The 21,565-nt window shown below is 24.7% G+C and overlaps 4 protein-coding genes across 8 annotated transcripts; 2 read left to right on the forward strand and 2 right to left on the reverse strand.

Moving 5' to 3' along the window:
- Positions 1–56: 56 nt before the first annotated feature.
- On the reverse strand, positions 57–8,783 carry LOC122536961 (activating transcription factor 7-interacting protein 1). 2 transcript variants are annotated; one of them, XM_043669777.1, is made up of 14 exons: positions 8,650–8,783; positions 5,768–6,086; positions 3,858–5,693; positions 3,377–3,738; positions 3,041–3,301; positions 2,632–2,955; positions 2,420–2,573; positions 2,152–2,336; positions 1,976–2,065; positions 1,821–1,875; positions 1,680–1,753; positions 1,516–1,615; positions 1,277–1,446; positions 57–1,207 (listed from the first exon to the last, which is right to left on the reverse strand). In XM_043669777.1, the coding sequence occupies exons 2-14, from the start codon at positions 6,024–6,026 to the stop codon at positions 1,112–1,114; spliced, it is 3,966 nt and encodes a 1,321-aa protein (XP_043525712.1). In that variant the 5' UTR covers positions 6,027–6,086; positions 8,650–8,783; the 3' UTR covers positions 57–1,111. The 2 variants fall into 2 exon arrangements, with proteins under 2 accessions (XP_043525712.1, XP_043525713.1); XM_043669778.1 differs by lacking the exon at positions 8,650–8,783 and adding an exon at positions 6,159–6,256.
- Positions 8,784–10,703: 1,920 nt separating this feature from the next.
- Positions 10,704–15,421, forward strand: LOC122536963 (striatin). 4 transcript variants are annotated; one of them, XM_043669780.1, is made up of 11 exons: positions 10,704–11,247; positions 11,826–11,929; positions 12,018–12,203; positions 12,292–12,481; positions 12,699–12,866; positions 12,963–13,083; positions 13,177–13,298; positions 13,442–13,620; positions 13,698–14,035; positions 14,116–14,427; positions 14,504–15,421. In XM_043669780.1, exons 1-11 carry the CDS (start codon positions 10,981–10,983, stop codon positions 14,671–14,673), a joined length of 2,157 nt encoding a protein of 718 aa, XP_043525715.1. In that variant the 5' UTR covers positions 10,704–10,980; the 3' UTR covers positions 14,674–15,421. The 4 variants fall into 4 exon arrangements, with proteins under 4 accessions (XP_043525715.1, XP_043525718.1, XP_043525716.1 ...); XM_043669783.1 differs by having other exon boundaries at positions 12,699–12,857; XM_043669781.1 differs by having other exon boundaries at positions 12,292–12,475.
- A 598-nt stretch (positions 15,422–16,019) lies between these two features.
- On the forward strand, positions 16,020–17,758 carry LOC122536977 (lysM and putative peptidoglycan-binding domain-containing protein 2). The gene is made up of 5 exons (XM_043669812.1): positions 16,020–16,437; positions 16,534–16,674; positions 16,735–16,862; positions 16,976–17,358; positions 17,467–17,758. The coding sequence occupies exons 1-4, from the start codon at positions 16,261–16,263 to the stop codon at positions 17,211–17,213; spliced, it is 684 nt and encodes a 227-aa protein (XP_043525747.1). The 5' UTR covers positions 16,020–16,260; the 3' UTR covers positions 17,214–17,358; positions 17,467–17,758.
- Positions 17,759–19,821: 2,063 nt separating this feature from the next.
- Positions 19,822–21,418, reverse strand: LOC122536978 (trafficking protein particle complex subunit 3). Its single transcript, XM_043669814.1, has 3 exons — positions 21,270–21,418; positions 20,540–21,057; positions 19,822–19,967 (listed from the first exon to the last, which is right to left on the reverse strand). Exons 1-2 carry the CDS (start codon positions 21,306–21,308, stop codon positions 20,560–20,562), a joined length of 537 nt encoding a protein of 178 aa, XP_043525749.1. The 5' UTR covers positions 21,309–21,418; the 3' UTR covers positions 19,822–19,967; positions 20,540–20,559.
- Positions 21,419–21,565: the final 147 nt, after the last annotated feature.

Here is a 21,565-nt window from a genome sequence, read left to right on the forward strand (position 1 = left end):
AATATTTTGTTTAAGATTTTATGGCAACTGGGAATTGTTTTTATTATAAATTCATATAAAAAATGAGCAATCATTTTATTATACATTTTTATGACACAAAAATGAGTAAAACTTAAAAATATGATATTAGATAATTATATTATAGATTATTATATTTTCAATACAAATATTAAAAATCAGAACATATAAACATTAATATTTACATACTAATATAAAGTAATTCGTAGTTTGTTCTATGTCACAAAATCTATGGAGTATTTTATTATTTAACATTTAAAATTTATTACAATTGTATCAAAATTGAGCAAATGATATATAGCAATATTCATTTACGATAAGAAACAATAAAAATAAAATAAATTTGATCAAAGATGAAAATAGATGATATTTTATATATAAAACATAGGGAAGCAATATTTATGAACACTTTCAATAATAATATCAATAGCAGATTTATACAAGTGTATAGTTTCCAACTGTAGCAGTCTTTATGAAAGGTAAATATTGAAATAATTACTACAAAAATTCATTATGACTAGAGTATTTTGTCTTGTTTTTGTCTCGATACTTGAAATTCAAAATAATTTAATGTATTTAATAATTAATTATTGTATACTATCAGATATCAAATTTGTAGAAATGACAGTATACAATAATATCTATAATACTATTAAACGATAGTACATATGGCACGAAATTCATAAGACATGGCACGAAATTTTGTGAGCAAAGACGTAAGGATGTAAACTACATACTGTCAAAATTAAAATTTGTATTTTTTGATTTCATAAACTAAAATATATATAAAAAAGAGAAAAAAATACGTTAGCTACAATTATATCATAGTTATCAAGAATTCTATGAATTACTTACAATTAAATGGATATTTACTACTATACAACAAATTCGTTTGTATGTATGTGTAGTCTATACATCATACTTAACCATTATAAACATTTCTGTAATTCCATTAAATGTATCTTACACATAATGAATGTAATAAATTAAACGATAATGTAAAAGGGGAATTTGTTGTTACATGAGTCATGAATTGTTATAATTGTGCGTTAAAAATAACATTAACATAATAACTTAAAATTTATCGTATACTTTATAAAGAAATGTTTCCGGGTATACTATACTGTCCTTTCCGGGAATGTGTATCAACTGCTCGAACTGCGAAGTAATAATTATTGCCTTCAGAAAACTGTAAAACAAAATATTACAAGTATCTATTGAATTTATTCTAATTTATAGTACTATTCGTTCAAATTACCTGCGTAAGTGTACACGCCATAGGCAGTGGTAAAGCTCGAACATCGCCTACTTTTTTCCATAATGATGTATTAGGAGGAACACCAGCAATTTCTTGGTATGCATACAACTGATAACTGACAATATCTGCATGCTTATCCGACAAATTCATATTCCAAGATAACACTATGCCTAGATAATAATAATAAATTTTTACGTTCTATTAATATTTTTAATAAGGATAAATTAGGAATAACATACCATGTGCAACCTTAGAAATTTTTAATGAAGGAGCTGGTGGTGGAAGTTTCCAAAGAGAATTTACAGCATAATTCCGTATATCTGGTAAGGGTGCAGGATGCTAAAATAAATATAATTATAAACTGATAACTCCATTATTAAAACAAAAAATATTAATTCAATACCTTATTTAACTGTACATTTGCAGTAGCTGGAGTTGTCAAAACTCGAACTGTTCCATTTGCAATTGTTGATATTCCTATAAATAAGATTGTATTACAATCATATATTATTTGTACCTTTTATTCAACTGAACGACTGCTTACCCGTTTTGTACGTTAAAGTTGGAAATGAAGCTCTACATGAAGTTACTGGCCGCATCTATAATTAAAAATTTTTATCAGAAAATTATAAATTTACTATAGAACCTTGTTTTTTAACTTCACTTTAATAAAAATATAACAAAAAATATTTATTTTACCGGACTGGAATTTGGTGCTATTAATAATTGCCTTGTTGGTCCTACGCCACTTTGCATCACATATGCTAATCGAGGCGCATTCATATTATTCTAAGAAATATATAAGCATATAATAATAAATTTATATAAATATTAGATGTAATTAATGATGCATGTATAATTTATTGTTCATTTACCACTAAGGCAGTAGGTGTTGGTTGACTAGCAGGTTGTACTACTCTTATACTAGGAGGCTGACTTGTTATGGCTACATTCCCAGGAATGGTCTGAATAACTCTTTGAAAGCAAGGCTGTTGCGTTTTCTGTGTTAAATTTACTTGTTGATCAGTTACTGTAGTTGTTACAACTGGTATACCAGTAGCTATAAATTATTAAAATTCCTTTAGTGCATATGTTAACACATTTAATATAAAATATATAAGAAAAATATATGAAATTTAATACTTCTGTTTTTTTCTTCTTCATCTGTGAGATCAATTAAATCATTTGCATGAGATTTTGTGATATTTGTTGTAGTTGTTCCTTGACGATTTATCTGATTTGAAAATTTTCCATTTAAAACTATAGCTTGCTGTGGTTGTTGTGATTGTACTTGTGGCTATAAAAATTTTTTTTTATTAAATTTAAAAATAAGAAAATTCTACTATAGTACTTACATTTGACATAATTTGTTGAACATTAGATTGATTTGATAGTGTTAAAGGATGCTGAGTATCTACAGGTTTAGCAACAACTAAAGCTGCAGGAGTAATTGTAGTCATAATATTTGGTGATTGAGTAGGATTTTGTGATACCCCAGAAGTTTGTCCAATTATTGGCTCAGTTCTTCTAGGTGATCTTATTTTAATACCTCTTCTAGGACTGGATGCATTATTCGTTTCATTAATAGAAGTACTTAATGTATTATTACTACTTGAAACATTTAAAGACTTCATATTAGAATTTTGTTGTAATTGTCTCAAATTTTGCATTCCATGATCCTACATAAGCAAATATTAGAATAAAATAAATTTAAAATTAAATGTTATAAAATTATATATGGTTTAATAAAATGGTTGTATATACCGTTATAAAATTAACTTGTAATCCAACAGATCTATTGATTTTAATTGGTGGAATAGATTTCTCGTTATTCGCACGCCGATCTGCCGCATTACGGCTTAATACCATTTCAAAATCTTTAATTTGTTTAGCTAATTGTTGACATTTTGCACGAGTTACTTCTTGATTTTTTTCTGATATACGTGCTTGTTCTCTTAATTTACCAATTTCGTCGCGCATAGTAATTGTTTCGACAATTTTTTGTATCAGAAGTTCTTCTAATTCCTTAAAAAAATTATTATCATTGAAATATATAAAATTTTTGTTATTAAAATAATGAATTAAAATTTTTTAACATACTTCCTGTTTTAATTTTGGCAGTTTTTCATTTAAATCTCTTTGGAAAAATTTATGAATATACTTAAGTTTTTTAATGTTTTCAGAATTATTTTCTCGCGATTCATCACATTGTTCTTCAAAATTTGTTTTAATTTTTTTAACACCACCATTTATAATAGGATTATCAGTATTATCAGAATAAATCCTTTTTAATGAAGGTGGTGATAAAGGACGTGCATCTTGATTCATTTTATAATTTACAGCTACAAATTTTTCTGAATCATCGCTGGATTCTACCTCACTATCAAAGGTAAGAAATTTTTTTCTTATTATCTCTTCTGCATTTTTAGCTGTTTGTCTCTTTTGTCTTCCACTTTCCCTTACTGTAATAAAATATTGTAATAAAAGTTTAATAATTTATAAATTTAAGAGACAAAAATTTCTTAATTCTTCTTTAAAAAACAGTACCTAATTAATCCTAACTACTCAATATATATCCTACCTTGTTTTTCTTCTTCACAAATAGCTTCTTGTGCTGCAAGAATTTCTTTCTTTGATCGTCTTCTCCTTTTTTGAGTAGTCACAGGAACTTTAACAGATCTTTTATCGTCATCGTTATTTTTTGTATCAGTAACAAAACCTAATAAATCATTTTTTAATTCTATACTAGATGAATTATTTTTATTTAACATCAATTCAGTGTTTTCATTTGTTTTACTTGTAGAAGTTACTATTGAATTCTCTTTCTTTGTAAAATTCATATCTTTTTCAGTAATATCTTTATTTTGTTTCCAAAGATCAATTTTAGAATGAGTTAGCTGATTTTCAGAAGCATTCGATTTATTACTTTTGCTAGAATTTGTACTATTATCACTACCTTTTAATTGATTATCACAATTTTCACTCTCAATAAATGGCTTTTCTGATACGTTAACATTTTTATCATTAATTACATCATTTAATACAGTTGCTGACTTAGAATTACTGTTTTCATGATTTTCCTTTAATTTTATATTTTCAAATAAAATTTCCTCTTTTTTATTTTTAAAAATTTCTTCTCTTTTGTGATCTTTATCTTTTTCATTTAATACTGTATCATTATTTGCTGTTTCTTTTTCCTTTAAAGAATTTAAAACAGTAATCCTACAATTGTTTCCAGATTCTATCTTCTGACTGAGATTTGTTAATTCTTCATTTTTGTTATGTTCTTGTTCTTTTAACTTATAAATTTCTTTAATTTCTTTATTTTCATTTGTATCAATTGTTTCAACTGTTTTATCTTCTTCATTATTTATACTTTTATTTTGTTCTTGATTACTTTTTTCTTCAGTATGTTTTATAGTTTCATCTTTATCAAGTTCACATTTTTTATTTATGTTCAATGCTTCCACGTTTTTGGAATTGTCAGAAATACAAAAATCACTAAAACTATTTGTATTATTTATATCATTTTTACTTATTTCATTTTCTTGATTGCTGTTATTATCATCATAAGAATTATTTGCAGAATTTTCACTGAAATTATCACTCAAAGCATGAACTGTAACATCTTTACATTTAGTATCATTAGATGATATTATTTCTGAATTTTCTTCCAAATTATGTTTTAATTCTAATGAATTATTGGCAGAATGTGTGTTAACAACACTTTTTTCTTTGATGTTTTTAGCAGGAATGTTCTCTATTTCTTCATTTAATGGCTCATTTGAATGATCATTCTTGCTATTAATTAAAGGCTCACTACATAATGTATTAGCTTCATCTATTGTCTTGTTATCATTAATGTTTATAATTTCAATATCACTATCTTGAGATTTTGAAGATATGCTTTTTTTTAATGAGGATGTCGAATTTTGATCACATTCTATTGATCTATTTTGCTTCTGCGTTGTATTAGATCTAAAGCCTTTTTTTTGGTATCTACCGCCATGGATTGATCTGTATGAATGAAACATTCCATTGCTTCTTCCTCGTTCAAAAAAAGGGAAACCACCATAAAATCTCAAATTATAGTCATACGAATGAGATCTACGTCCTCTAGGTGTCATATAACGGAATCTTTGATTAATACCACGAAAAGAATGATTGTTAGGAGATCTAGAATATCTATATTGTGATTGATAACTTTGCCATGGCACAGAAACATGAACTGTTTCTGATTTTTTTGTCTCCTCATTTTCTCCTTTTTTAACAATTTTTTCATAATCAATTAATATCTTATCATCCATAGAATCATTATCTAAACACTGTTCCTCCTTCTTCACATCTGCATTCTTTTTTATTTTATTGTTTTCTTGAATAGATAAAATTTCCATATCAGATTTTGTAGATGTCATTTCTGTAATTTAAATAAAACAGTTGTTAAAACTTTTTTTATAATACTATTTTAATTAATAATATATTTATAATTACCAATTTCATTTATTTTTGATGTATTTTCTTGATTGTTTAAAGTAGGAGTTAAAATATCTTCTGTCTCAATCTCATCATCAGAGAGTCTTAAACGCATACTATCATCTGAAAGAGCATCTTCTTCATCACCATCATCACCTGTACCATATAATAGCTCCTCTTCTTTTTCTTTTGATAACTCATCAATATTATGTGTATTAATACAAGACAAAGAATGCACAGAGTCAGAAGAATGTAACAGATCATTTCTTATATCCATGATAGAAAATGTATGGTAGGTAAGACAATATCACAAACTATTCATTTAAAGTTTTGTAACCTGTAATTAATAATTTTTAAATTGTAATTTCTTTACTTTTAATAACTTTATTTGAAACTAACAAATATTAACTTTATATGTGTATTTGTATACTTGATTATATATGCACCAACATATTTCAAATATTTTACACATTTAACTTCACTTAAATTTTTTAATTAATTAATTTTATTGCAAAAGTATAATAGAACAATATACAATATTTTAATAATTTAAGATATATTATTAATTTTTATCTTTATTAAGTTTTATTAATTTAGTAATCAGTAGATATCATAATAAATAATATTGGAACCATCAGAATTATAAACTATACATAATAAATAATTCTTTAAAATTGAAATAAAGTTCATAAAAAAAGTTTATCTTGTATTTCATAAGTAAATGATAAAACATTACTGTTTATATAATGTTAAATTAAATCTTAAGTAGATTTAATTTTTAATTTAAAATTATTTATATTAAATTCTTTTCTTAAATTATATTAAATTAATTTTACTAAGAGTATAAGTCCTTATTTCCTATGAATGTTTAATATTAAATATAAATATAATATCATTAGACATATAATGCATACAAAGAATTGATAACTAAGAACAATAAAGGCATTGTGCAAATATGCATAAAAAAATTTTGCTAAAATAGTTACAGATAACAAAATATGGGCCCTTCAATGCGCCCCAACATATACCATCCCTGGCCCATGAGTACTCAACTAATAAAAATGGCGGATAGCTACTACATTACCGATACTCGCCATATATTTTAAATAACAAATGCACTTCATTGTCACAAAAGTGCAATTGTTATTTTAAAATAATTAAATATAATTTTTTACTTCATACCAATGACGCACTAAAACATGGTTTGATATAAGCTAAATCAGTTTGTTTTTTTTTTTGTCTCGCAAACATGACAAACTTCAAAAAATTCAAGACAAAAATATTGTTTGTTTATAAAATAAAATATAAATGCACAACACGAATGGATACGATTAATGTAAAATGATAAAATGTATTTAAATAATTATGATTTAATCTGTGAAAAATTTATATTTAGAAAGGCGGGCTTCTCGGCAAGCTTCTCTATTGAACGAATACTGCTGAACATAGGTCCCGATGTATCCTAACGAAATTCAACGATTCCACACGAAGTTGACCAATATGGCGTCATATTCCACTACCAGTACCAAATTTATTAATTCTTTAATAAATATTGAAAATAAAGGTTTTATAAGAAAAATATATATCCAACATGCAAAATAGCACTCAGTTTTTTACCTTTGAAGTAGGACTATATGAGCTGAATAATATAAAAAGTACTTATAATACTTCTACTCTTTCCTTCCTTGTGTGCTACTTAACAATACTTAATGTCTCATGATTAGTAATATTTATGCAAATTTTATAAAAATTTTATGAAATTTAATTCATTAGTGTAAATGTAAATAAGTTTATATGTTTCAGCATTTTTATACGAACATATTTTTCTATACAATGTATACTGAGAAAATACTATTATTTAAGTATTTTTGCATAGAAATACTATTTATGATTATTATTTTATAATTTACAAAGATTTTTTATTTAAACATTTAATAAATAATCATACTGCTTTCCCTTTCCATTCATTTATGAGGTCAACATGCGTCATACTGGTAATACAACATTAAATTCATTGAGTGGGAGAAGTGTTGTACTTTCACGAGTCATTATAAGGATCGATGAATCTATATAGATCCAATATTTTTATTCTTATAACTTGAACTTCCAATAGATTAAAACAATATTGTTTTTATTAAAATTTTGTTATATATTTCTTAAAAACAAAATATTGATTATTTATTTCATTTAAAATTTATACAATAGTATAATAAGATATAATCTTATAAAAGAAATAGTAGCAGTATAATATAACATATTGTACAAGTTTATAAGTTTATAAGATAATACTCAATTATGTAATAATAATGTAATTATTATTAATCTCATTGAATATATAGTTTCTTACGCTAAAAAATATATTATAATATTGTAACAATAAAGTTTTGAAATATTTTATTTTATTTCATTTTATCTATCACATTTTATAATTTGTGCGTCATAATTCAATATAAAAATATTATTAGCTTTCATTTTGTATGACGAAACAACAAAATGGCGTATCTATGCTCTATAAAATGGCAGCTATTCATATGTATATACATATATAGTTTGACATCTACAATAGATTTGATCTTTACATTTGGGACTTCAGGCCCAAATTCTTAAGTGCAATATTAATAGAACAAAATACTATTTTATTATTTAAATTGCTCATTGACGTACAAACGAAATATGATAAATTAATAATAAAAGCCTTTTAATTTGAAAAAATTAACAAAATATTAAATCACTTATTTTTGTTTCTAAGTATTTATTGTAAAATTTAGAAAAAAATTGATTCTTTTATAATTTTAAATAAATATACATTATAATTCGGGTCATGTAATAATTTAGACCAAAAAATCTGAGTGACCCACTCCTGAATGGTAACATGTAATTATGTATACAAGTGAACTTACGTTATGTTATAATGCAGACAGTCTTCAATCAGTGATGAACATGCTCTTTGTCTTATAAAAATACGTTATATTTACGATAAATGCCAGAAACGAAGATACACTGTGATACTCGTTCATCGAGTATCTGCAACACCGCAACCTAAACAAGCGACAAGCAATGTTGCCACTTTTATTCGTAACTGTTAACATAGTCAATGTGTTTCGATGAAATTAAAGTTCAAGATGAACACGGTTCAAGATGAACAGGTTTCTGAATTGTTTGTATTTAAAATATATTTTAAATTAAAAACCAACAGACACTCAATTTTGTCAAAAGAAATATACAAAACTATCGACGTACGCAAAGAGAAACGATAGTTTACGTCTCAGATTTAATAACGCATGCGCTATAGTGTAAAATACTTTCAGAACTTATACTATTTGCTGAAGTATGCAAAATACTTCTGTTTAGATACTGAAGTATACTTTATTTACAAAAAATGTATACAAATACGTGAAATCAATAATAATCAACTCATGGTGCGCATCTTTTCAATATTTGAGCTTTTCAAAAATTAGTTGTTTAAAATATACGTACATAATAATTACATTATATTATTTTAGAAGAAATGTTATTAGCAGTACAAGAAACATCGCTTATTACTAAGCTATAAGTTAAGATCAAATATCTTTCTTGTGATATTTTCTAAAACATTATTAATCAAACATGATACTGATTACAATTCAGAGCAAGGTTAATATTAAAAGTATCATATTATGAAAATACATATAACTATAAAATATTACTGATCATAATATATGTAATGCTTAATATTACTTTCTTTTTTTTTTTGTTAAAAAGAAGAAAAAAAGATGAATATTGAAATGATAGTAACATTTTATATATGTTTATACTAATATAATAAAAAATGAAGTATATTATTCCATGTAGTTTAAAAATGTTTTTAGTTATGTAGATTATCTTTATATTATTTATATTACATATTACAAAACTTACTGTAATATATATATGCATTTACATATAATATGCATTTATGTAGACACGTTTCTCAAGAAAGAATAATATGATATAATATAAAATACGTAAAGTAATATAAAATATTTGAAATAGAAAAAATAAGAACATAATTAATTTTAAGAAATAGCTTGTAATGTTTATTTAATTACGTTATCTTAGGTTTATTTGAAATGTTATTTACTTAGTCTATTAGAAATTAGGCCCATAACAATGTACTTAAAGTATTTCTATTTTTTTTAAGTATTAATATTTTTCTATTTAAAAATATTATTAAATAAAAATATTTATAAGAATATTTATTATGATAATAGCCTTTGCTTAAACCAATATATATATTGTTACATTAATTTTATAGAAAATTATATATTTTTATACTTTGTTTTATTTTAAATTGTTGTAAATATTTAAATCTATGATATAAAAAAAATCATAACATGCATTTATTCCCTCTGAAAATGTAATAATTTTTAATAATTATATAATAAAATCCATTTTTTTATATAATATTATTACAAAATTGTTATAAAACAATTGTTTACATTGCAATATAGAACCTCATGTTAATTATATATAGAATGATACTGCAAGTCATGGTCAATCTTATCATTTAGCATACAATGCAATCAAATATATTGTCATGTCTTTGTCATTGTTATACTTTCAATCGTGAGAATCAGCCTTACAACAAAAATTAAGAATGTATTACATGTATTTGTTACATGTGTCATGATAAACGAAATAAAAATCTCTATTATATTTTAAATAACAATAAATGGCTATTAATAAAAAAATTTTGATTTTTGTAATTTTATCTCAACTGTGATTCTGCTGCTATTATTTAATATAAAGTGATGATATTAGTATTATACTAAAAAAAATAAAATAAAATAAAATTTTACCTAATTCTTTTGTTTATTTAATTATAGTCTGATGTAAAAATAGATACTTATTTTTTACTCATTTCTATTGTAATTAGTATTCTTTCATAGAAAGTCAGTATTAGGTCGTAGTATAATATAGCTGAATATACTGTATGAGAATGGTGGAGGAAAGTACAACTCCAAAGATGTGTAGAGAAGAGAATATTTGCCTGCTATTTCGGAAGAGTTGAACAATTAAATAAATTTTGATAGACAAACAACGAGCCATAATATTTTATATAAATTGTATTAGTTACATTAAAATCAAATACATCCGCATGCGTATTAATTACTTCTTTTCGCATACTCGATCGAAATACATTATACGACAGGAGAGCACTCTTTAGGCTCCAAAAGAAAGAAAAGTTGTTGTAATGGCTGCCGTGTCATGAAATGAAGGTACCGAGCCAGTTTTGTGGTTCCACGATGGAGGAGAACTCCAGTTCTGCATCTCAAAATCATAATGGACAATTATCTAGTGGTGCGAATGTTCCATTGACAAATAATAAACATCAAGGAAATGACAATGGTACTAATGGCGATGCTAAGAACGAAAGACCACAATACTCTATGCCTGGTATTCTACATTTTATTCAGCATGAATGGACTCGCTTTGAACTTGAAAGATCGCAATGGGAGCTTGATAAAGCAGAATTTCAGGTACAATATTAATTTATTTGAAAAATTTTCGGAATTTCTCAGTGTACTTTTCTTTAAAATACTCTTTTCATATTGTCACTTCATCTGTCATGTGACAGAACATTGTAAAAACATGAGTATTTTAAATATGTATAATAGACAATATAATTTGTATATATATTTAACTTCTTTTCATTTGAACTAAGGAATATTTTATAGGAAATACTATGTTTTAAATTTTAATATAATAAATGTTACTATATCACTGTAGTAAAGAATTATTATATTTAAACTATTATATTTTAACTGTTATATTTTTTATACTAGAATAAATAGATAGTACTTATGTAGATTATTTGCATAAGTCCTATGTATGTTATACTTATGTTACGTCCTTATAAGGACAAAGGATATTAAGTCAATATTTCATCTTTCTATCTTAGTTTACCTTTTGATAGTCTTTTTGTGATATAAAATGTAAGAATTTAAAAAGCTGCAAAATATAAAACAGAATATAAAACTATGATGTTAGAGAGACAAGTAAGTTTTTAAAAATAATTTAGAAGAAATATAACATGTTTGTTATTATTTTTCTATAGGCTAGGATAGCATTTTTACAAGGTGAAAGAAAAGGTCAAGAAAGATTAAAAAATGATTTAGTCAGAAGAATAAAAATGTTAGAGTATGCACTTAAACAAGAACGGTGAGATTTTTTTTCATTAAAATCATAAATGAATTTTAACTTCATTATTAGAAATATAGGTATAATATTTTTTTTCATATTTTTACAGAGCAAGGTATCACAAATTAAAATATGGCACTGATTTGGTAATACAGGGAGATACAAAACCTCCTATTTATGAAGAAGGTATTTGTAATTGTCCTAATTCTGATGTTGGGGGTGGTGGTGATGGAGAAGCTCCATTCACATCTGTCAGTAACATTAGCTGGAGACAAGGCCGTCAAATTTTAAGACAGTAAATAAAATATGATTTTTATAATTATCTGTATATAATAATAATAGATACAGTATTATTAACAGTTTATATATAACTATTACTTTAGATACTTACAAGAAATTGGTTACACTGATACTATAATAGATGTACGATCTAGCAGAGTGAGATCTTTACTTGGTTTAAGTAATAATACAGACTCAGAAGATATGAACACTCCTGCATTAAATGGCAATGAACCATCAAATAAGCAAGCATCAGAAAATAGTGTTCGTAGAATTCCAGGAAAAAAGGTAGAGGTAAATAATTTTATTGAAATCTAATTATTTTATTTATTATGTTACTGTTATATAATTTTATTGAATAATTTTATTGAAATCTAATTATTTTATTTATTATGTTACTGTTATATAATTCTATAATTTTTATGAAATTTTAGTTGAAATATGTAATATTTGTAATAATGTCTGTCAAATAGTTTTCATCATGTAATAAGTCTTATTCGTATATTGCTAGCAACCATCGTCTATAGCAGAAGCAATAATATTAGATACAGAAGCAGCTGTTATGGCAAACTTTGAATTTTTGGCACATACAGATATGGATATGGAAGAAGAAGAAGGAGATGTGGAAGATGATACTTATGATACTAATATGGATCCTAAACCAAATAAAGTAATATATGTATATATTGTTCTAGTATATTGTTATACAATTTTACAAATTTTAATAACAATGATTAAATAAATAATAATATATTTGTTTGTTTCTAACTTTTAGCCATCTATGCTTTTAACAGAAGATGTTGATGCAGAAGCTGAAGAGGTATTGAATGAATTAAATCTTCTCACAGAAATTGAAGAATCTCCACCAGGTTCTATTCGCTATTCGTCTGAATGGAGTTAGTATTTATTGTATTTATAATTTTATTAACAATTTATTTTTATTTATATTTTATTAATATTGAAATTAAAATTTTATTAAATTTTTTTAGGTGCAATACGTAGGGGTGGACATCCAGATCCGAAACGTCTAAATGAAGAAGGTGATTCCGCATTGGAATTGGGTGAATTAGAGCAATTATGTGTAAACAATGAAGCAGAAACTTCATATGATGTGAGTTACATTGGTTATGTTACTGTCATTGTTGCCACGAATAGATGTATGTAACATAATCTTTACATTTGTAAAATTTATATAAAAGCTTAATTTTACTTTTAATATAATAAGTATATTTAAATCAAATATATTTTGTATAGATGGTAGCCACTACAAAAGAAAGTTTAAGAAAAACATGGAATGCAAAATATACATTACGATCCCATTTTGATGCTGTTCGAGCTCTTGTCTTCCATCCCACTGATCCCGTTCTTATAACTGCAAGTGATGATCATACACTTAAATTATGGAACCTTCACAAAACTTTACCAGCTAAAAAGTAGGGTACTTATATTTCGAAATTACGAACAATTGATTCATAAAAATTACTGAAAAATGTTAATTCTTTTATTTTAGGTCAGCTTCATTAGATGTAGAACCACTTTATACATTCAGATCACATACAGGTCCTGTATTATGTCTAGCTATGTGTAGTACAGGCAGCCAATGTTACAGTGGTGGTTTAGATGGTATGATTCACTGTTGGACACTTCCATCAGCCAATATAGATCCATATGATTCGTACGAACCAAGTGTCCTTAGCCAAACATTAAAAGGACATACAAATGCAGTTTGGGGTTTAAGCATGTATCAACTTCGATCACAATTGTTATCATTCAGTGCTGATGGAACTGTAAAATTATGGAGCCCACAGAGTAAATCACCATTACTTCATACATATATTTCTGAACAAGGTATATTTTTTAAGCACAGATTATTAAAAATATGTTTTATATAGTCGTGTCTAAAAATGTTCTTTTTTTTCCTATTCCAGATGGCATACCAACGTCAGTAGATTTCATTAGAGACGAATCAAATAAATTAGTTGTAGCCTATGACAGAGCTTGTGTGGTATTTGATACGGAAACTGGTGAAAGTGTAGCTCGTCTTGAGGCCAATGAAACAAAGGGAGTAAATCGTGTCGTAGCGCATCCTACATTACCTCTTGTTGTTGCGGCACATGAAGATCGACATATTCGATTTTATGATCACCGATCAGCCACCCTTGCTCATGCCATGGTTGCTCATTTGGATGCAGTTACTAGTCTCGCGGTAGATCCTCATGGTTTATATTTACTTTCAGGAAGTAAGTAATATTAAATTATAAAATGAAAATAATCAATACATCATAAATTATTAAATAATTAATCTTTCATCATTAGGTCATGATTGCAGTATAAGATTATGGAATATGGATAATAAGACTTGTGTTCAAGAAATAACAGCACATCGTAAAAAGTTTGACGAAAGTATTTTAGACGTAGCATTTCATCCTTCACGACCTTTTATAGCAAGTGCCGGAGCTGATGCTCTTGCTAAAGTGTATGTGTAAAATGTAAATCAAGATACACATTTCTATTATCAACATACATCAGGCGGAACAGATTTTGTACTCATTCTTTCTAGATAGTTTTACCTATACGTGTTACACTTCCAATTTTGTTGTAACTTGTACTGCTCTACCATTTGAAATACCACTTTAGGAAATCAGATTGGACATATAGATATCCATGTTATGAAACCAAAATTTGCACATAACCCTTGTCCGCAACAATTTATTAAAACAGTAATTTCAAATATAAATGCTGCTTATTGATGAAACTTTCACTAAGTGGCAATATTAATTGGGATAGCGGAAGGGGTCTGTCTTGTAGCATATTAGTTGATATAGTTCTGATAATTAGATGATGAAGTACCCCTTACCCAGAATCCAGGAAGCACACTGCCGCAGTAGCATAATATTTATCCCTATGTTAACTATTTATTACCAATATTACAGTTACTGTTGCACAGCTACTGGAGATTAAGACGTATTACGCGAAAATGTCCTACATCAATTAGTCTCCCATTATATGATTTTTATGCTACCTTATATATTTATCAAGGTTGGCATATAATAACAACAAAAAAGCAACAACAATAATAATAATAATAATAACCGTAATAAATTAATTATAATGTAAGAGACATAATATTAATAACAGTAAATTATAACTGTGTGTTTCTCTGTAATATATTGTATTTAAAAATAGATGAACTGTGTAACGTACTATAATGAACATGTTTTTATTAAAATTTAATTCCATTTCTATTATTTTTTTTTCCTTCAACAAATCTAGTTACATAAATTATATATATATTATAAGACATAAAATCAAAATGTCCAAATAAAAATTATACAATTTTTTATTTAACAAATGAACATATAAAATGTAGTTACTCTCTAATATAAATCTATGTGAAATGTATTATGTAATAAGATTTAATAATAAAATAATCTACATCATTTATATTATGTTGATAAAATATATAAAATACAAGAGAATTTATACTCTATTAATATATTTTATCTCTGTAATTTATTTCAAATGTTTCTTTAAAGTATAGTGACTCGATATTTGTGTGTATGTAACGCCCTTTGGCTGTCCAATCAAAACGAAGCAAATATTATCATTCAGGTTAAAGAATATCTATAAATTTTTACCACGTTGATCAGCTGACAGAATATTCTTAGCGTAGATATAACGAGTTATATATTGTAACTGAAATTTTAAATTTAGAAGATATAATTATTACAAAAAAATATATTAACGTAAAATATATGTCTTTCAATGATTTTATATATACTCATATTTTGAAAGATATTACAATTCGTTAAATAATTAAAATTCAGATTCAATATTTGATACATTTAGGTAGAGTAAATAATTTTTTTTTTTTTTGTTTTTTTTAAAGAGCCATTGATTTATGCTAGTGATTTATTTATTCATTATAAGATGTGAATTCAGTCCTGTTAAATATTCGCATAGGTTATGTGATTATGTTGTTTAAAGTGCATTCAAATTTCTTGTCAATAAGTATTAAAAAGTGATATGTTTGTTACGCTTTGTAAGCGTTGGTGTTATTTGAAAAATTAAGAATGGAACGAAATGGCGCGAGAGAAATGGAAGAACGAATGTGCATAAGAGATACTGGGAAGACACTGAAAAAATATGGTAGTACAGCTAAACATATTACACGAAATGAAAATTTGTTAAAACATACTGTATCAACGACTGATACCCTCCAAGGAATTGCTCTAAAATATGGAGTTACAGTATGAATTTTTCATTTTATATCAGTATACTAGGAAGTAATGATAGAAAACAATAAAAAATCTATACTATATTTTGTATCTTTTTTATGTTTTCAGACTGAACAAATAAGAAGAGTTAACAGATTATGGGCTTCTGATAGTTTATTTTTGCGAGAACATCTGTTTATTCCTGTCAATTCAGAAAATCCATTATCATTAGACAATACCGATGAACTTGAACATAATATGGTTCAAAATGTATGTATCTTATGTTAACAATAAAATATTATTTCATATTGCATAAGTGTAAAATTTTAGGTTTCTAGTCCATCTTCAATAACATCATCTATAGATGATGATAGTTCAGTTAATGACTTTTTAGCTAAAATGGATTCTTCTATAGCCAATGCTAAAAGAGAAGTTAAACGTACTCAGGGGAACAGTGAGTAAGTTATTGTTTATTACAGATTAAGTTATTTAATAAAGACATTAATCGTATATTCACAATTTGTACTATAAAAAATTTTACATATAAATTTATTAATGAATTGTGCTTCAGATTTTGCACTGAGGATAGTGATATCTATGTACAATCACATAGAACATCTAAATTACGTAACTCGCTTCCTATAACTTCAAATACACATACAATACCATCTGCTTCAGAACCATTAAGACCATCATCTTCTAGTGATATGCATAATTTTCCAACTGCCGTAGTTATGACTCAAGGCAGAAAAGTAAAAACATCATTACAAAGACTTCAGCAGCAACAAGATGAAATATTCCAGTTGTAGCAACTAAATTTTATTAGACTGTAATATGTTTAATATTGACAATGTCATTAAAGAGCTTGAACAAAAGATACATTGAATAATATACTGGAAATAGTAAAAGACTATTCCATATTCAAAATTGGTTGCTCCAATATTGTATTATACTGTAAGTTATATTCATTTCTTTTTTCATGAATTTTTTATGATACTTTTATCGTATATTATAAATATTAGAAATATTTATAAAAGATAATTGATCATTTTATTCTTGTAGTCTGAGTACTATCAACAATGGATCAACTAGCTCTCATATTGTCCAAGCATATTGTTAAAATAGTTCAAACAATATTTCTTAGTAAACCATATGTGCCTTTAATCCAAGTCGATTGTGTACTATTTCTGTTATTTTTATAAAATATTTTATGTTATGTGCAATATTAGATTTATAATTTCTATGGATTTAATTTATTTGATCTTATTGGAAATGATAACATGTACTTCTAAAATGATTATAATTTTGATATAGAATTTAATTTGATTATTTCTTTCATGACAAAAATAATTCTTATAGGAAATATAATTTAAAATATTGAAATAATTAAATATTATACTCTTCTACAATACAAGTTTCCAAATTATTATTTGATCTTCCTTAAAATATTATTTTTCGTTCATATAATCTATTTCATTTTTTAAAATATTCAATATAAAATTAGATAAATAAATATATATAGCTTGGATTGCTGAACTGCTCGTTTGTGTAGAAAACTTGTTTAATTACTATTTTAGTGACAAATAAAACAAAATATTATTAAAATTAATATAAATGCTCAATTTTTAGTTACAACTATAAATAAATGATATTTATAATTTGGTATAAATAACCTTCATTACAAAATTTAATATATCATATCTATTGTTCGAAAATAATTTGTACATAATGCACAAATGACTTTAATATGAATCATACTAAAATATTAATAGAATTGATTTCTTTAAATTTAAAAAAATTATTAAATTATTATTAAAATGATAATTCTGTTAAAATTATTAAAATTTTTGAAGAATGTATATTAGTAATATAAAAATTATTATTCCATTTACAATATAAAATTTATATTGATTACGTTGATAGATTATTTGTAATTATTTTTGGAGTTATATAAATTTATTGTTGATGCAATTAATAAAAATTTTATGAAAGAAAATATGGTACCTGTTAATATTGTCTATATTATTTATTTTGTTCATTGTTATATCAATAATATTATTTTTGCTGTAATATAAATAGTAATTGTGCTGGATACACATTATTATATATTATTTATATATATTATTATATACTCTATAAGAGCAATTGTAAATTACTATAGCAAAAACAATTAAAGTTTAACGAACAAGCGATAAGTTTATTTTAAAATGACATAATATAGAAAAAGAAATAATAAATTTTACAGTTTATATTAAAAACATATTGTATGGTCTAACTTATTTTTTTACTTTGTTATGAATACATAACAATCAATTCAAGTCATTTTTAATGCTATGCATTAGTAATTAATTGTAAATATTTTAAGTAAAAATTATTTAATGTATATATTAATTAACTTATTAGTTGTATAGCATAAAATAGTAATTGTGCTATATATAAAATGTCCATATTTAATATTTATATGTGTATGTATATATATATATATATATATATATATATATATATATATATACACATATACATATTAAAAAATATTCAATTGTTATATATAAATGCAAAAAAAAAACATTATCTGTTAATAAAGTAATTTACATCCAAATATGCAACCAAAAATATTTAAAATAAAATATACATAAATCAAATAAAAATGACTAATAATTTACATACAATTTATTTATAAGAAAGAATTTGATTTGTTTTCGCATGCTTCTACATTATTGAAATAAAAATTATTGAATGACAATTGTTATTGATTATTCGCATACTTCATTATATTTACATATACAAATAAAATAAGTATTACTTGCAACATTCATATTTTATGAAATATGTAAAAATGTAATATGTTATTAACAAAGAAACATCAATGATTTTGTAAATATAAGTACATTAATGATAAGTTTCAATTATCTAAAGATATTAATATTTTAATTACTAAATTATTTTTGTATAAAATTTATACGCATACAAATCAAAATTATGTAATTATTATTAAACAATAAAATCATTATTTGAGATCAATTTGGAATGTATTAGATTTATTTAGAATGAAACAAAATATCTACTTTGCTATTAGTTATTTTGATTGGTAATGTTATAAATTTATTGCAGCTACATTTTAATTCATTTATAAAATTAAATGTACCTATACGATTATTGCAATTTGGGCAATGAAGTCTACCTTTTGTCCAAGATTCCTGTAAAAGATGTATATTTCATCTTATATAAGGTTTTAGATACAAATTTTAAAATTTATCTGTATTATTTTCATTCATGACATTTATTTTTTATACAATATTGAATAGTTTAAAGAATATTTTAAGAATATAATTACATATAATACTAAATTTTTAATAATATTAAAGAAATTTTACTTGAGTGATAGCATGTTCAATCCATTTCGGCAACTTATCCATTGACATGTATGAACAAAATTCAGAATTACTTGCACCACATCCAACGTCCATAGCGTTTTTTTTTATTTCATGGTGGGAAGTAAATAATAAAATATATTCATTCTCAAAAAGATCTTTTCTACAATGTTTGCACTTCACTTCCATCATCTATAAAAGATTATTGTAAAAAATTATTACAAATATGTTTAATTCTTCTGTTAATATTTGATTCACATGCTGATCTTACTTCACTAAATGACAACGACGTAAATTCAACTTTAGAGGTTATAAATACATAAAAAGAAAATTACAAGACATTAATTTATTATATGTTATTATATATTAATAATTAATATTAATTAAAAGTTAAAATAATGTTTACATAATTTAATTTATATTTTTCTGCTTTAACCATATACGTATACGCTGTAAAAGGTTAACTTAAATTATTTTAACATTTCTATATATTGAAAAAAATATTAGATGAAAAAAGTATAATTTCACATAATATATTTATCAATAAATAAAAACAAAATTTATTAATAAATAAAACAAAATTTCTCTATAATGCAAGACAGAATTAGCAATATGTCTAAGTACTAAGGAATTACATATAAAATTACATTATACATATTGTAACATATATATTCAATATTTTTGTTTATATAATGAGAATATTATTATAATTAATTATAAATATTATTGTAAAATTTTACAATGTATAGTAACAGTATATGTACCTTTAATAACAAAAGATTACTTAATCTTCACCTGCTGGAATAGCATCTTCTAGTCTTTTAATAAATTTAATTCGTAATTCAGTTACATTATCATTTTTTAACTGATCTTGCACAAACCAACAAGCAATTTCCATTTGTACCATTTCACAAGCTCCTCTTAATACTCCAATTAATACATTACAATACTTTAGATTTAAACAATGATCAGGTAATTCAACAAATTCCGTTAATGGATTTGCTTCAAAACATAAAGAAAATTCATCACCAGCAGCACTCCAATTTGTGATTGTTGGTGTTATTCCCAAAAATATTTTGAATCCAGTTTGTATTTTCTCAGCTGTATCTCGAAAGTCATAACACCGACCAGACCCAGTTCGAGCTAGAAAATCTTCTATTAAACGAATTCCCATGTTATAACCCATTCTTTCCAACTGTTTGTTTACATCTTCTACATTCTCGTAATCCTTTAGTAATTGAGCTACTAATGCTCCATATGTTAATGTAAATAATTCAGAATTCTGAAATTTACAATTATATACAAATTTTCATCATATCTTAATATATTTTTTATAGAGAACTAAATTATAAAACAAATGTTAAACATTATTCCTAACCTCACTTATAGTTTATCTATTTTTTTTAATGATTATTCAATAACAGAATAAAATTTAATAATGTATGATTTAAATGTTTTGTAAACATTGATAATATAATGTAATAGTACACTTACAACTTTTTTCGAGTCGAGTTTCGTGCCTGCTCGTGACATATTTATATATCTATACTCTTCTTGAATCGGTTGTGGTTGACATTCACTATAGAGTTGACATTCACTATTTAATAAATTATCAAATTATTTATATATTTGTAATTGCCGAATTGTATATTGCCAAATAGTTATAAGAATACAAACTAGTTTAATATACAACGAAATATTCGTATAAAATACAATAATTTATTAAAAATTTTGACATTATAAAGTATATACAAATTCATTGTATTTTCGTAAATAAATATAAATATCAA

Source organism: Frieseomelitta varia, unplaced genomic scaffold, assembly GCF_011392965.1.
Source record: "Frieseomelitta varia isolate USP_RPSP 00005682 unplaced genomic scaffold, Fvar_1.2 scaffold_881, whole genome shotgun sequence".
Taxonomy (NCBI): Eukaryota; Metazoa; Arthropoda; class Insecta; order Hymenoptera; family Apidae; genus Frieseomelitta; species Frieseomelitta varia.